This window comes from Notamacropus eugenii, chromosome 2 (genome assembly GCF_028372415.1).
Source record: "Notamacropus eugenii isolate mMacEug1 chromosome 2, mMacEug1.pri_v2, whole genome shotgun sequence".
NCBI lineage: Eukaryota > Metazoa > Chordata > Mammalia > Diprotodontia > Macropodidae > Notamacropus > Notamacropus eugenii.
The window spans coordinates 245,414,661-245,428,271 of record NC_092873.1 but is presented as its reverse complement, the minus strand read 5'-3'; the positions used below and the strand labels follow the sequence as shown (position 1 = coordinate 245,428,271).

The 13,611-nt window shown below is 37.0% G+C and overlaps 1 protein-coding gene across 3 annotated transcripts in view; it reads left to right on the top strand.

Moving 5' to 3' along the window:
• RGS17 (regulator of G protein signaling 17) overlaps positions 1-13,611 on the top strand; it is a 237,680-nt gene that overhangs the window by 170,659 nt on the left and 53,410 nt on the right. For all 3 annotated transcript variants that reach the window (XM_072643737.1, XM_072643738.1, XM_072643739.1), the window contains exon 2: positions 1,886-2,029. In XM_072643737.1, the coding sequence (XP_072499838.1) occupies positions 1,886-2,029 (144 nt within the window). The remainder of the gene's footprint in view (positions 1-1,885; positions 2,030-13,611) is intronic.

Here is a 13,611-nt window from a genome sequence, read left to right as displayed (position 1 = left end):
TTGCATGCCCACCCATGAACTTCACTCAATCACATTTTCCTATTGCATAAGTACATATAAACAAATAGAGTAGGATGTGAAAGTCAACACCATAAGGGCATACCACTGTTTGCCATGTCTGTTCCCTGGGAATTGGGGTTGGGTACTAGTTGGAGGTAGTATGTCTTAACAATTTTTTGTCATATGTGGTTTCTTCCCATTAGCTCTGTATATTTAATTTCTGGGTCCGTGACCATATACAAGGGTATGTTTCTAAAAGAAATTATAGTTTAAAACTATACTAAAATTTCTAGAATACCCAGTATAGAAAAAAAAAATTGTCAGTACACTTTTTAATCTTAGCTCAGTTAGTTGGGGTGAAAGAAAGGGAGCATTTGATTTGAAATTATCTCTGGTGGTGTGCTCTAATTGTAATTCTCAAGAGGATTTTTTTTTCTAGAAAGAGCAGGCTTCCTATAGAATAGGAGTAGCTCTCGGAGAAATTTAGGGAAAAAAGCATTCTGTGAGAATCTGATAGCATATAATGGAAAAAGAAGAGGAGAAGATCCAAAGAATCCATTCTGGGCCCATCCACAAATTACAGTTTTCTCCAGAGGCTGCCTGAACAGAAACCCCAAGATCTTATTTCCTTCTGAATTTTCCAGTGATAGTGTTTTCCCAGCAAATCATCAGGACATATCAAATACTGTGGAAAACTTTCTCTTTCAGGAAAACTTCTAGAGTGTAGACAAGGCAAGGATCTGATATAAAGCTTAGTATATTTTTTAACACGTGTTCTTCTTGGCATTAATGAAAAATTCAAATAATTTATACACATCACAACTTATAAGCAATATGTCACATATTCAATTCTTTTTTTCCAAGGATGTTAAATCTAACTATACTATAAAAGTAATTTCTAAAGACCCCCTTTTTTTTTAACTCAAAGGCAGAATTTGACCTTAAGAGAAGGGACCTAGGAGGAATGATTTTAGGGTCGCCAGCTAGAGAAACTTGAAAAGTATCTACTGTCCTGACCTTAAAACTAAATTCCACTCTTGGCAACTTTTCCTTCAGTTTTGAAGACTTCTCAGTTACAATGCAGATGGCATAGTCATCTCTTACCTTATGGATATTCCCTTGCCCCATTGACAATGAGGCAAGTGTAGCAAGGCCTTGGCACAGGAAATTAGCACTACGAAGTGGGATAGTGGTGCCAGTGCAAGATAGATGGATGATTTTAAAGAAGGTAAGAAGGGTAAGGAGAGTCAGTAAGAACTCAATTCAAATCCTACTTCAAACACTTGGTATCTTTGTGGTCTTGGGCAAGTCAATTAACTTCTGTTTGCCTCAGTTTCCTCAGTTATAAAATGGAGACTACAGTAGCACAATAAAATGATAAAATATTTGCAAAGCACTTAGCGCACTGTCTGGCACATAACAGGTGCTATAGAAATGTTCGTTGTTGTTACTTTCTAAGATTATCTTTGTCTCATGAAGTTTTCCCTTGAGCAATATCTTGGACAAACGAAGAGCACTTGGCAGTTAACCCTACCACAAATATCAGTGAAGAAATAGAGAAGACAGACTCCCAAAATTTATTTAAAAATCTTTCATAAAGATTTTATCATTGTAGAGCAAAGAAGGAAGTAGAAGAATTTCATGCTGTATCTCATTTGCCTTATCATCGCAGCTACTTTATTATTTCTTGAGTCACAGATAATGAGAACTCTCTGCCCTCAGGTTTCTGGAATATTCCTGATGAAATGTTCTGAGGATCCTTGCTTTGAAAATTGCATTTTACTTACAGCTTGAGGGGCATAGTTTCTTCATTTCTGCATCTAATTGCACATCTAATTTCACTCCACCTTCATTCTGTCCCCCTCTTCTGTCTCTGTTCTTGCAGCCACTTGGGTACCAAAGGAGCTGAAATGAGAAAAAGGCAGCAGTCCCAAAATGAAGGAACATCTGCTATGTCTCAAGCACCTGGAAACCAGAGGCCCAACAACACATGTTGCTTTTGTTGGTGCTGTTGCTGCAGCTGTTCTTGGTATGTTACGTTATCTCTTCGAAAGCATATTGAAGCTAGGTAAATAATGAGAGAGAACACGTGCCAGTGTCTGGATTCACAGAAGGATCTCTGATAGATCTCTAATCTCTCCAGCTCCCCAAGGCCTGTTAAATAAAAGAGAAGATCTTTCTTTTTCACAAATAAGAATTAATAAAGATAGCACTACCCTCAGTTGAATGTGAGATGTGAAAACGACAGAAATTTGAGCTTTCCTTATCTGAGAATGTAAAATTAATCTGGTGGTAGGGAGAAAAAAATCTGTACTTTTTTACTTAGCTATAGTTCTGAAGCAAATGGATGAGGTATCTAATAATTAGGCAGGCATCCAGCACTGTGCTTAATGTTGGGAATACAAAAATAAGCAAAAAGAAAGACAATCCCTGACCTCAAGAAGTTTACATTTTCATGGAGGAATATAATATACAGAAGAAAGCTAAAAAGAGTTGGGGAGTAGGTGGGAAGACTTGCTGTTCACTCCTGAGTAAAGCATGGGGGGCGGTAAGGGAAAGGGAATGAAACCTAGGCAGTCTGGGATTTTCCCCCAGATAGAGACACCAGGAGGAATTCACCAAAAGAGAAGGGGGTGGGCATGGCAAAGCAGTGTTTCAGGGCCAAGATGCCACTGAGGGAGGTTTCAGGATAAGACAGCAATTCCCGAGCATCAAACATTCAAATAAGTAACCCAAAATAAATGTGTTATGATGCACCAAGAGTGCCAACTCCATACTAGGAGAAAGGCATATATACCCAGAAGCACCTGAACTCTTCCAGCCACAAAGGTACCATTTAGAGAATGATTCTCCTACAGTTCCATGTCTCCTAGCTAAGACTCATTCCAGCGACTGCATGTTTAATTTTTAAGTGTGTACCCAGGATTACAGTGCAAGCTAAGGTATTCCTTAGAAGTAAGATTGGCTGCTAAATAGACAGATAATGTGCGGTAAACAACTGTCTCTCCAGTAAATGTACACACAACATACCTTTAAGTTTAATCTGAATTATTAATGTTTTTTCAACCACTTTCTTAAGACTAGACAATCATCAAAACAAAATGCCCTGATTTCTAGCATTTGCTGGTTTTCAAGGTATAAGATACTCTGGCTGAAAATTTAACAAAAGAGTGGATTCAAGGTGGTACCAGAACCGCCCTGGATTGTAGGCTAAGACAAGATAGATAGGCCAGGAAAACCTAATGAGCTTGGAGGAGGAGTCTAGGAGCCTAGGTTCTAGTGGGTGGGTCACATTACCTGGCTATAATTATCTTTTAGTTTTAGTTACCTGATTTATACATTGAAAAGGTAAGGCTAAATCCTCCCTAAGTTCTGATTCTAAAGGTTTATGATCCAACCATCTCTCTCAGTCATAGATATGGAGATGGAAGGGACCTTAACACTTCACCCAGTCTACCCTACTTTCTCGTTTTACAGCTGAGGTGACTGGAACATAGAGTAAAAAGCAATTTGTCAGATGTCATTGGTAATAGATAACAGAGTTCTGATTTGGATGAAGGTCTTTTGACTGTAAACCCTTTCACCCTTTTATTTTAGCTTCAGAAGTCTAAATCACCTTCAGGGGAGTGAGAGGATTCCAGAGTCAAAATAAGAATTTTTCGTTTTCTCAGTTGAAATTGTCAGAGAGGTCTGGATTGAATGGATCTTCCCTGGAGTAATGACTTTATTATGAAGTCTTCAGGATGCTTCCTAATTAATTTACTTGAAGATCTCTGGGATCAAGGACCAACTTATGGGACCTGAATTATTATTTCTTTGGACCACTTTGATTATGTTTGAGATCCTTAAGAAGGTCCTGGAAACTTGGGAGTCACCTTAAATTTTATGTGATTAGCATGGTCTTCAGGAATATCTCCATGGTTTATTGACATTTATAGAGGTTTTGTGTTCAGTTGCAGATGACACTGTAAAATGTAAAGAAAAGTAGGATTTGGTGACTGATAGCCATTTCTGGATGACACAGCACTACCGCTTCATTATTCTCAATGGTACCTTTGTGCCAATCTGAATAATTTCATGTGGTTTCCAGATGTGCTTTTCACACTTCCCAAATGTTTGATTACTAGGGAAATGAGGGAGGGGATCTAATTTATGTATCCTTGACACTTAATCTGCAACTGCTTCATTATTCTCAATGGTACCTTTGTGCCAATCTGAATAATTTCATGTGGTTTCCAAATGTGCTTTACATACTTTCCAAATGTTTGATTAGTAAGGAAGTGGGGGACGGGGTCTAATTTATGTGTTCTTGACACTTAATCTCAGATTGCTTCAGGTTTCATGAAAATAAATCTTGAATGGATAGAAACACCCACTATAATTATTTATTTCTAGCAAAAAATGGTAAATTATACCTTGTATTCTATAGCTCAATAGAACATTTTGTGGGTTATTTCCAACTTTAGATCACAAAAATAGTATTTCTTTAAAGGGAACTGACCAGGAATGCCTGGCATTCATATATTCCTGTGTCACTAGGCTCAGACTGTGCTTTTGATGGATTTATTTGTAACTCACAGAAATAGTAACAGAAGGGAAAGACGTTTTTTCAGAACTTTTAAAGAATAATTATGGCTAACATTTTTATTGTTACAGCTACAAAGACTCACAAGAGACACTGAAGTATAAGAGATAAAGTGTTAGAATCAGGAAGAGCTGAGTTTGAGTCCTGTCTCCCACACTTACTGGCTGTGAGACCCTGAGATTAACCTCTGAGCCTTAGTTTCTTCATCTGTAATATGGCGATGATAATTAATCCATATTTCATAGGACTGTTGTGAGATTCAAATGAGAAAACACATATAAACCCCTCTGCAAATTTTAAAGTGTTCTCTAAATGTGAACTTATTTAAGTAATGATCATGTGATAACAAGAATTATACTCACAGTCCTCATTTTCTGCCCAGTACTGTATAGCAGAATCATTTATTTCAGTGGCCAATAAATAGACTGTCTTATTTTTCTGCCCAAATTTGATTTGTACCTTTCCAAGATAAGTCTACCAAAACACAAAAGATTTTAGTTCTCTCTGAACATGTAAGTACTCAAGTTTGTACTTAGAACCATAGGTTCATAGAGTTAGTTGGTCTAACCTCCTACCTGATGCCAGCAGATTTTCTATATTATCCTTGACAGATATAGAGCCATGATGACTGACGTCTTGATTCACAGTCAAGAAATAGTCTCCGGATTATATACAGTTGGCACATATTTAGTGACTGTGCTTATTCATATTTATAAAAGAAGATTAGGGATGATGCATCAGATTTTTTTTTTTTTTTGGTACACATAATTTATCCCTAGGAGCAAGTCAGAAATTTTTGGAGCCTTCTTTGCATTCTTTTAAGCTATTAAATGCATAATATCCAGAAAATGCTCATTTGTGGCCCTAGAAAGTGCTATTACATTCCAGTGAGTGTGCACTCCATACAACAATACCCCCTGCAATACTCCTGACAGATGCTGAGCCATGTTGATCTACATCTTTTTTGTTCAGAGTCAAGCAATGTGTACCAGAGAAGCATTGCCAGAAATAACATTGATGCCAATAAATCTGGTAGGAAAGAAAAGTATCTATGTCTCCCTGCCCTGGTCTAATTCATATTATAAAAATTAATAAATTCTCACATGCATGGTAGTATCTGGGTAGTTCATGGTACACGCAACAAAGCGGGCAAGGGAAAGGGAAGGACGGTCTGAGCCAAATGTCTCTTAACATTTACCAAATAAAGAATAAGGCAACTTATTGTAAATGAAAACAGTTCTTACTCATATTTTTTAAAATAACATTACTTTTAAAATCTGACTGGGAAAAACAGTTTCATTAAAAGTATTCCTGACTTTAAAAAGAGAAATGTTCTTCAAATTTTCCAAGCTAGGTCAAAGGATCAGAACAAAAAGAAACAATGAAAAATGCAATTTAGGGACCCAAAAAAGTTAGCATTCAGATTATGAAGTAATTGTCATTTATGAAAACAAATAGTTGTCATCTAGTGAATTTTATTTCCTTTTAAGGAAATACAGTGCTAGAGAAATACTGCTAATAAATACAAACATGTTACATCAGCCTTATATGCCAATGGGTTGTGGGATGAGAAAAGGTTTTTTTGTCTTAGTTAAAATTTAATCCCTAAATTTGCATTTCCCCTATATTACATGCCTGGAATCTCCCATTTTTCCCCTTGTACTTCTTCTATTTTTGCTATTGCATATTATCAAGCTTGGAGAATATGTCTTCATCTATTCAAACTTGACTCAGTTCTCCAGTGCAAACAGAACTGACTAAGGTGGAAGTGGGTGGAGAGGGTATGTTTTGCAAATGCCCTAATACTTCTGCTGGTTTACTCCTTCAAGAAGGTCACTACCTAGGCCTCAGACCAAACCATCTGCTTCCCCCAACGAGAGGGACAAAAGAAATCTGGGTCAAGTATTGAGACTGCTATTCACTTGCTGCTGGGCAAATCAGTTTACCTATCTGGGACTCAGTTTCTTCATCTGCAAAATGATGGTGCTAGATTAGATGATTTCTGTGGATCCTATTAACTCAATATTATAAGATTTAACAGATGGGGTTCTGTCTTTTTACTTCTTTAAGGCAAAACATGTAACTGAAGTGTTTCTTATCAACCTTTGAAGATCTAGTCTATAATGGTGTCCTTGAGATGAATGAACTAGATTGCTCCTGTACTTGTTTCTCCTCCTCCTTCTCCTCCTCTTCTTCTTCTCCTTTGGGCAGACTGGTTTGCTAGGGGTTTAAGACTCATCTCAACCCTACCATTTCAATTATTCTGTTCCTATGTGTAACTGGGACAAACTAGACCACTGATGGTTGTTACAACCACAGAGATCAAATGTATCCAACAGAATTCAAGAAAATAGAATTTTAAAATTACATTTTAAACTTGATTTCCATTAAGCTAAACCTCAATTGTTCTAGATCCTGTGTTCATTTGTCTAAGTACCCATTTACAGAGTCTCATCCCATTTTCATCTCTAACTTATCTGCTACAGTAAATTAGTGAGGATTGGCAGGGTTGGGGGTTGGAGAGAAGCATCCTGAAAGGAAGGACTTCTAGAGTGCGGTTACCTCTGCATACTGGGTTTGGAATCATGATTGTCATGTGCTGGCAGAAAGGACTGTAGTAGTGGTGGTAAGAAGAACCTGAGCAAATTGTGTTACTCTTCCCAAATTATTCTAAGCTTAATTTGTATCAGAAAACTAATTTAATAATAATAATTATATATATATGTATATACATATATATACACACATACATGCATATGAAATAACTCTTTTGAGTAGGAAAGCTCTCCTTGGTTAGGAAACCAAATTAAGTTCAGAAGACCGCTGAATGAATATATGAAATCAAAGCCGTGAAGAGACAGTGTAGTGTAAAAGAAAGTGTTCAGTTTGGGGTCAGAGGTATGTCCCAAGTTAGTAATATCAACATCTAAATATAAAGATCTCAGAATACAGGTTAGTTCAGGAGGAAAGCCTCTAGAGTATAGAAATTCTAATTGTCTGTCAAGGAAGATGTTCCCATCTCTCTTAAAATGCCACATTAAAAATAATAAAGGTACCATTTTTCATATTTCAGATTTGATATAAACTATTTTTTAAAACTTTTCAATAATATCAACCAGTGAGCCTAATATAGCTTTCTGTATATATACATCTGTGCACTCTAAGGGGCACCAGTGGGTGTCTACACTTATAAAATCTGTCGTGCTGCATTCAAGTCTTCATTCTTCTCAGAGATTTGTCATGGACTGTATTTAGTAAATCAGTTAGCCCTCCAAAAGCTAAAATTGTCTTCCCATTTATTCATCAAGTTCCCAGACCACATGGCAGAGCTGTCTAAGTAAATTTTGTACACTTCATAAATGTGCCCTTTGTTAGGCACCCCCACTTCCATTTTTCATAGAGTCCAATTTTTAACGGCAGATTATAATGCTAAACAGTGCCAAAGTAGCATTATATTTTGTCCTCTGAAGCTGTGATACTTTGGCTTTCGGGCAATGGAAATAATAAGTAGCATACTTTTAAAAGTCAAAGGATAATCCCCCAAAAGGAAAAAAAAATGGAAAATCCATGTCTGCTTCTGCGATGAAGACACTACTCCCTGGAAATAAGTGTCTCATACACACAAGGTGAATCATCCATTAGTTGTGAGGCCTCGTTGAATAAATCAGTTCATTTAAACACTGTTACTATGAAGACCTGTTATGTCTCATCTCATAGAAGGCTTAATTAAGGTGGTTTTTTTTAAAGACGTACTATAATTATAATTAGATTGACATAAAGATCTCTTGTAATGAATGGAAATTTTTGAATTCTCATCCTGTCAAAACAAAGGTATTTTTCTTCAGCATATTCTGAGTAATTCTGTAGACTTTTGATAATTTTATAAATAAATACTTCATTGAAATCCTACTTTGATACCTTAGAGCATTCAGGAGTGGTGACTTGATCCATGCATCACAACCAACTATCATATCATATCTCTCCTCCCAATTATGGCTAAACTCTTTGAGAAGGCTGTCTACAACTGATGTTTCAATTTTCTTTCCTCTCACTCTCTTCTAAACTCTCTGTAGTCTGGCTTTTATGACCTTTTCATCCAACTGAATCTGCTCTATGCAGAGTTACCAATGAGCTCTTATTTTCCAAATTTAATGGCCTTTTCTCAGTCTTTATCCTTCATGATATTTTTAAAGCCTTTCATATATTCAATCACTCTCTTTTCCTTCATATTCTCTTCTTTCTAGGTTTTCCATGTATTATCCTGGTTTTCCATATATCTGTCTGACCTCTTCTCTCCTTTGTTGGATCTTCATCCAAGTCCCACTTGCTAATGGTGAACATTCCCCAAGGCTATTTTGTTTTCTTCCTCCCTCATTTCAACTGTCAGCTCCTATGGATTCAATTATCATCTCTATGCCAATGATATTTAAATCTAACTCTTCTAACTTCCAGACTCACATCTTCAACAAACTGGGTGTCCTATAGACATCTTAAAATCAATATGTCCACAATTGAACCCGTTACCTTCACTTTAAGACCTTCTTTCTTCCTGTTTCCTATTAATGTGTTGGCTATCACCATCCTCCCAGTCACTCAGGCTCACAAACTAGGCATCCTTCTGAAATTCTCCCACTCCCTCACCTCACATATCCAATCTTTTGCTAAGTCTTGTCAGTTTTACCTTTGAGATATCTCTTGTATCTCTTGCATAAGTGCTCTTCTCTCGTCACTACTTCAGTGGAGGTCTTTATTCCTGGACTTTTGTAATACCCTGTTGGTTGGTCTTCTTACCTTGTCTTACTCCCACTTCAACCCATCTTTTCATCTGCCAAAGTTTTTAAACCAAAGATCTAATCATGTCATTCTCTCTATTCAAAAATCTCTAATGTTTCCAGATAATCTCTAGGATCAAATATAAAACCTTCTGTTGGGCATTCACTGCCCTTCATAAACCTGGCCCCCCTTTCCATCTTTCCAGTCTTCTTATAACTTATACCCTCCACATACTCTGAGATCCAGCAACACTGGGTTCCTTGCTGTTGTTTCCACACGACATTCACACTCCAAATTCCAGCATTTTCATTGACTATCCCTTGAGCCTGAGTTTATCTTCCTCCTCATTTCTGTCTCCTGACTTCCCTTACTTCCTTCAAGTCTCACTTGAAACCCTACTTTCTAGAAAGAGATCTTTCCCAGTCCTTCTTAATTTTAGTGCCTTTTCTCTGTTGATTATCTCTAATTTATCCTGTATATATTTTGTTTGTATGAAACTTTGTATCCTCAACACTTAGTACATTACCTGGTTGTTGTTATTGTTGTCGAACCAGTTTCAGTCTCTCTGACTCTTTGTAACCCCATTTGGGATTTTCTTGGCAAAGACACTGGAGTGGTTTGCCATTTCCTTCTGCAGCTCATTTGGCAGTTTAGGAAACTGAGGCAAACTGGGTTAAGTGACTTGCCCAGGGCACACAACTAATAAGTATCTGAGGTAAGATTTGAACTTATGAAGGTGAGTCTTCCTTACCTGTCTTATAGTAAACACTGAATGAATACTTGTTGAATGACTGACTTATTGACTATACATTCTCAAAAGTTATTCCAGCTGAGTAGAGCTTGTCAGGTTCTATAAAACTGGAAAGACTTTGAGTACAGATCTAGTGACAGGCTTGCATGTTTTTCATCTGAGGATCCACCTAGTAACATTCACAGGGGCTCATCCCTAGAAGGATGACCATGGAGTGAAGTACCTCAGTTCTTACATCTCAGTAAGATGATCTTAGTGCCTTCATAACCAGGCATGTGAAGTCAGTGCATACTCTGAAAAGGCACAAAACTCTTAAATTAAAAGTATTGTTTGTGCATTATCTCTAACTACATTATAAGCCGAAGGATAGGAGCAATGGTTTATACTTTTTTTATCAGCAACTAGCATAAATAAATATTTGTCAAATTGGTTCAGAATATATAAAATCATATGAAACTAAAATGGACCAGAAAAGAGTTTATTCACTTACATTAAGGTACATATTTACCAAGCTGAGCACATATTCAAATTATCTCTTTCTTGGATTATGTTGGAGAAATAGATACCCTTTTACCTTCCGGGTCCTCTTTTTTTCCATGATAACCATAAGTGCTTTGTTTTCACTTGTCATTTCATCCTTCACATCCCCAGTGCTTAGCATAGTACCCAGCACATAGTAGAGGTTTCATAAACTTGTTCACTAACAATAGGCAAAGCACTGGAATAGACATCAAAAGACCTGGTTTCAATTTCAGGCTCTGCCAACAGCAAGCAGGGGGATCTTGGGCAGGTTGTCTCCCTTTTCCAGACCTAAATTCTGTGCATCCCTCCAGCTCTGGCTTTATATAATTCTAAACATATGTTAATTGTAACCTCGTTTGCCAATGGGTTTTCAAGGGAAAAAGGCACATTAATGCTCTATTAGTGGAGCTGTGAATTGGTACATTCATTCTGGAAAGCAGTTTGAAATTATGCCCAAGTAGTTACTAAGTTTTACATACCCTTTGACCCAGCAATACCATTACTAGCCCTGTATTCCAAAGAGATCAAATAAAGAGGAAAAGTATTTCTATATTAAGTGTGTGTGTGTGTGTGTGTGTGTGTGTGTGTGTGTGTGTAGCAGCGCTTTTTCTGGTGGCAATGAACTATAAATGGCAGTTAGATGGTATAGTGGATAGAGTGCTGAGCTTGGAGTCAGGAAGACTCACCATTGTGAGTTCAAATCTGGCCTCAGATTTTTACTGACTGGGTGACCCTGGACAAGTCCATTAACCCTGTTTGCCCCAGTTAGGCAAAAAAAGTGATTTGGAGAAGGAAATGGCAGACCACTCTAGTATCTTTGCCAAGAAAACCCCAAACGGAATCATGAAGAGATGTGCACAACTGAAACAATTCAACAAAAAATTATAAACTAAGCTGGTATCCGTTAATTGGGGAATGTCTGAACAAATTATGGTTTATGAATGTAATGGAATACTATTGTGTTATAAGAAACAATGAAGATAGTTTCAGAGAAACCTGGGAAACCATGTTATGAACTGATGTAGAATTAAGTGAACAGAATGAGGGGAACCATTTATAAATTATTTTATATGTATATAGACAGTTTTTTAAAAACAAAAACACTGTAAAAATTAACAACTTTGAAAAACTTTAGAATTCTGATCAAATTGAAAAACCAACCCTGGTTCCAGAGGACAAATGATAAAGAATGTTACCCACCTTCTGAGCAAGAGGAAATATTCAACTATTGTTTCCTCCCAGTTAGGAGAAGGGTAGTATTTTGAAACACACATTTTTGAACATGATCAGTGTAGGAATTTCTTTTGCTTGACTATGCCAATTTTTTACTGGTGTTTTATTTATTTGTTTGTTTTCAGGTAGAGGGATGAGGTAGGAGCAAGATAAAATAAATGTTTATTCATTGGAAAAATAAAATTTAATTAAAAAAACAGGCATCTTCATTTATATATTTTATGGATGGTTAACTTCAGCCAGCAAAGATAACCCCTATCTTTTGAGAGTAGGGATTGCTTCATCCTTTGTATTTATATCTCCAGTGCCTATCACAGTGCCTACGACATAGTAAACACTAATAAATGCTTGTTGATTGATTATTTCCCTTTCACTGAATTCATCTCTTGTGTTATAGCTGTCTGCCTTCTGATTAAAGTTTCATTGCATTCCATCCTTCCATTTATGTGTATAAATTATACATACTATGCTCTTGCTTTTACTCTGGAGTTATCTCATGTGTGTATAACTTGACTTTCTAACTAGAATTTAGACTGAAGGACTGGAGTATTGTCTTCTTTCTTTTTTATCCCCAAGCAGTAGACACTGACTCTGGAACAAATGCTGAATAATGAGTGAATATTCCTGTCAACAGCTCACTCCAGTCCTCCCAGCCTCCTCCCCACACACTCCCACTCTCGGCTACCAATCACCATATATACTTAATACTTTAAGGAATCTTGATTTCATCAACGTGGGCACTCCTTTCACAGAGGCCACCACAAGCCCTTGATTCCCTACTAGACAATTTCTTGAGTTCTTTTGCCAAAAAAATATTTCCTTACCCTGTGACCAGCCATCTGGCAAAGAGCCCATCCACACTCAGGCTGGTGTTGGGATGACAAATACATGCAGTCTATAGCCAGAACTACACTCCAAGCCTTGTCAGCTTGGTAGCTACTGCCAGATCCCTGGCTGTCTTGGCACAGCAGAGAAAATGAGATCCTTGCTCTCTACCCTCACCCTTCTTTTCAAACATAAGTATTCCATCTGGATTAGTGGCTCTTTTCAGGCTTCTCTCTCTACTTTTCAGCAGATTTAGATCTTCAAAGAAGAATCTGGCTCATCCATTGTCCTTCCGTTGCAGATGCTTCTAAATGGCGTGCTTAACAAATCCATGCAGAAGTTATTTGCAGTCATGCATTCGCCATCTATATACCTCATGCTAGCTTCAGGAAAACAAAATAAACATTCTTTGAAAAGAAACACATCCTTGGAGGAAGGCTATATCTGATATTAGACAAATATCAACATTTATGGCAGAAGTTCTTAACTTGGGGTCCACATAACTTCCACAGAATGAATTTCAGGAGTCCATGAACTTGGATGGAGAAAAAAATTACATCTTTATTTCACTGACCTTTGATTTACTTTATAATCCTATGTATTTTATGTATGTAAAAGCATAATTGTGAGAAGGGTTTCTAAACTGCAGTGGGTATTCATGACACAAAAAGGGGTTATAAGGATCCTGACTTATGGGATTGTTTAACTATCGCTAATTTGATACTGTATAGAGTGTTCCAAATAACTTCATGTCATGTTAAGCTATTAAAGCTTATCACTGCATTAAGATTTTTAGAAAATTGTATTCTAGTTATCACCATTTCCTTTTTGTGCATTTCAGTGTGGGTAAGAACTCTTGGTGACCACCATGCTATGATATGATGAAGTGTCCAAGCATAAGCTTTGAGTGAAAACCTTACTA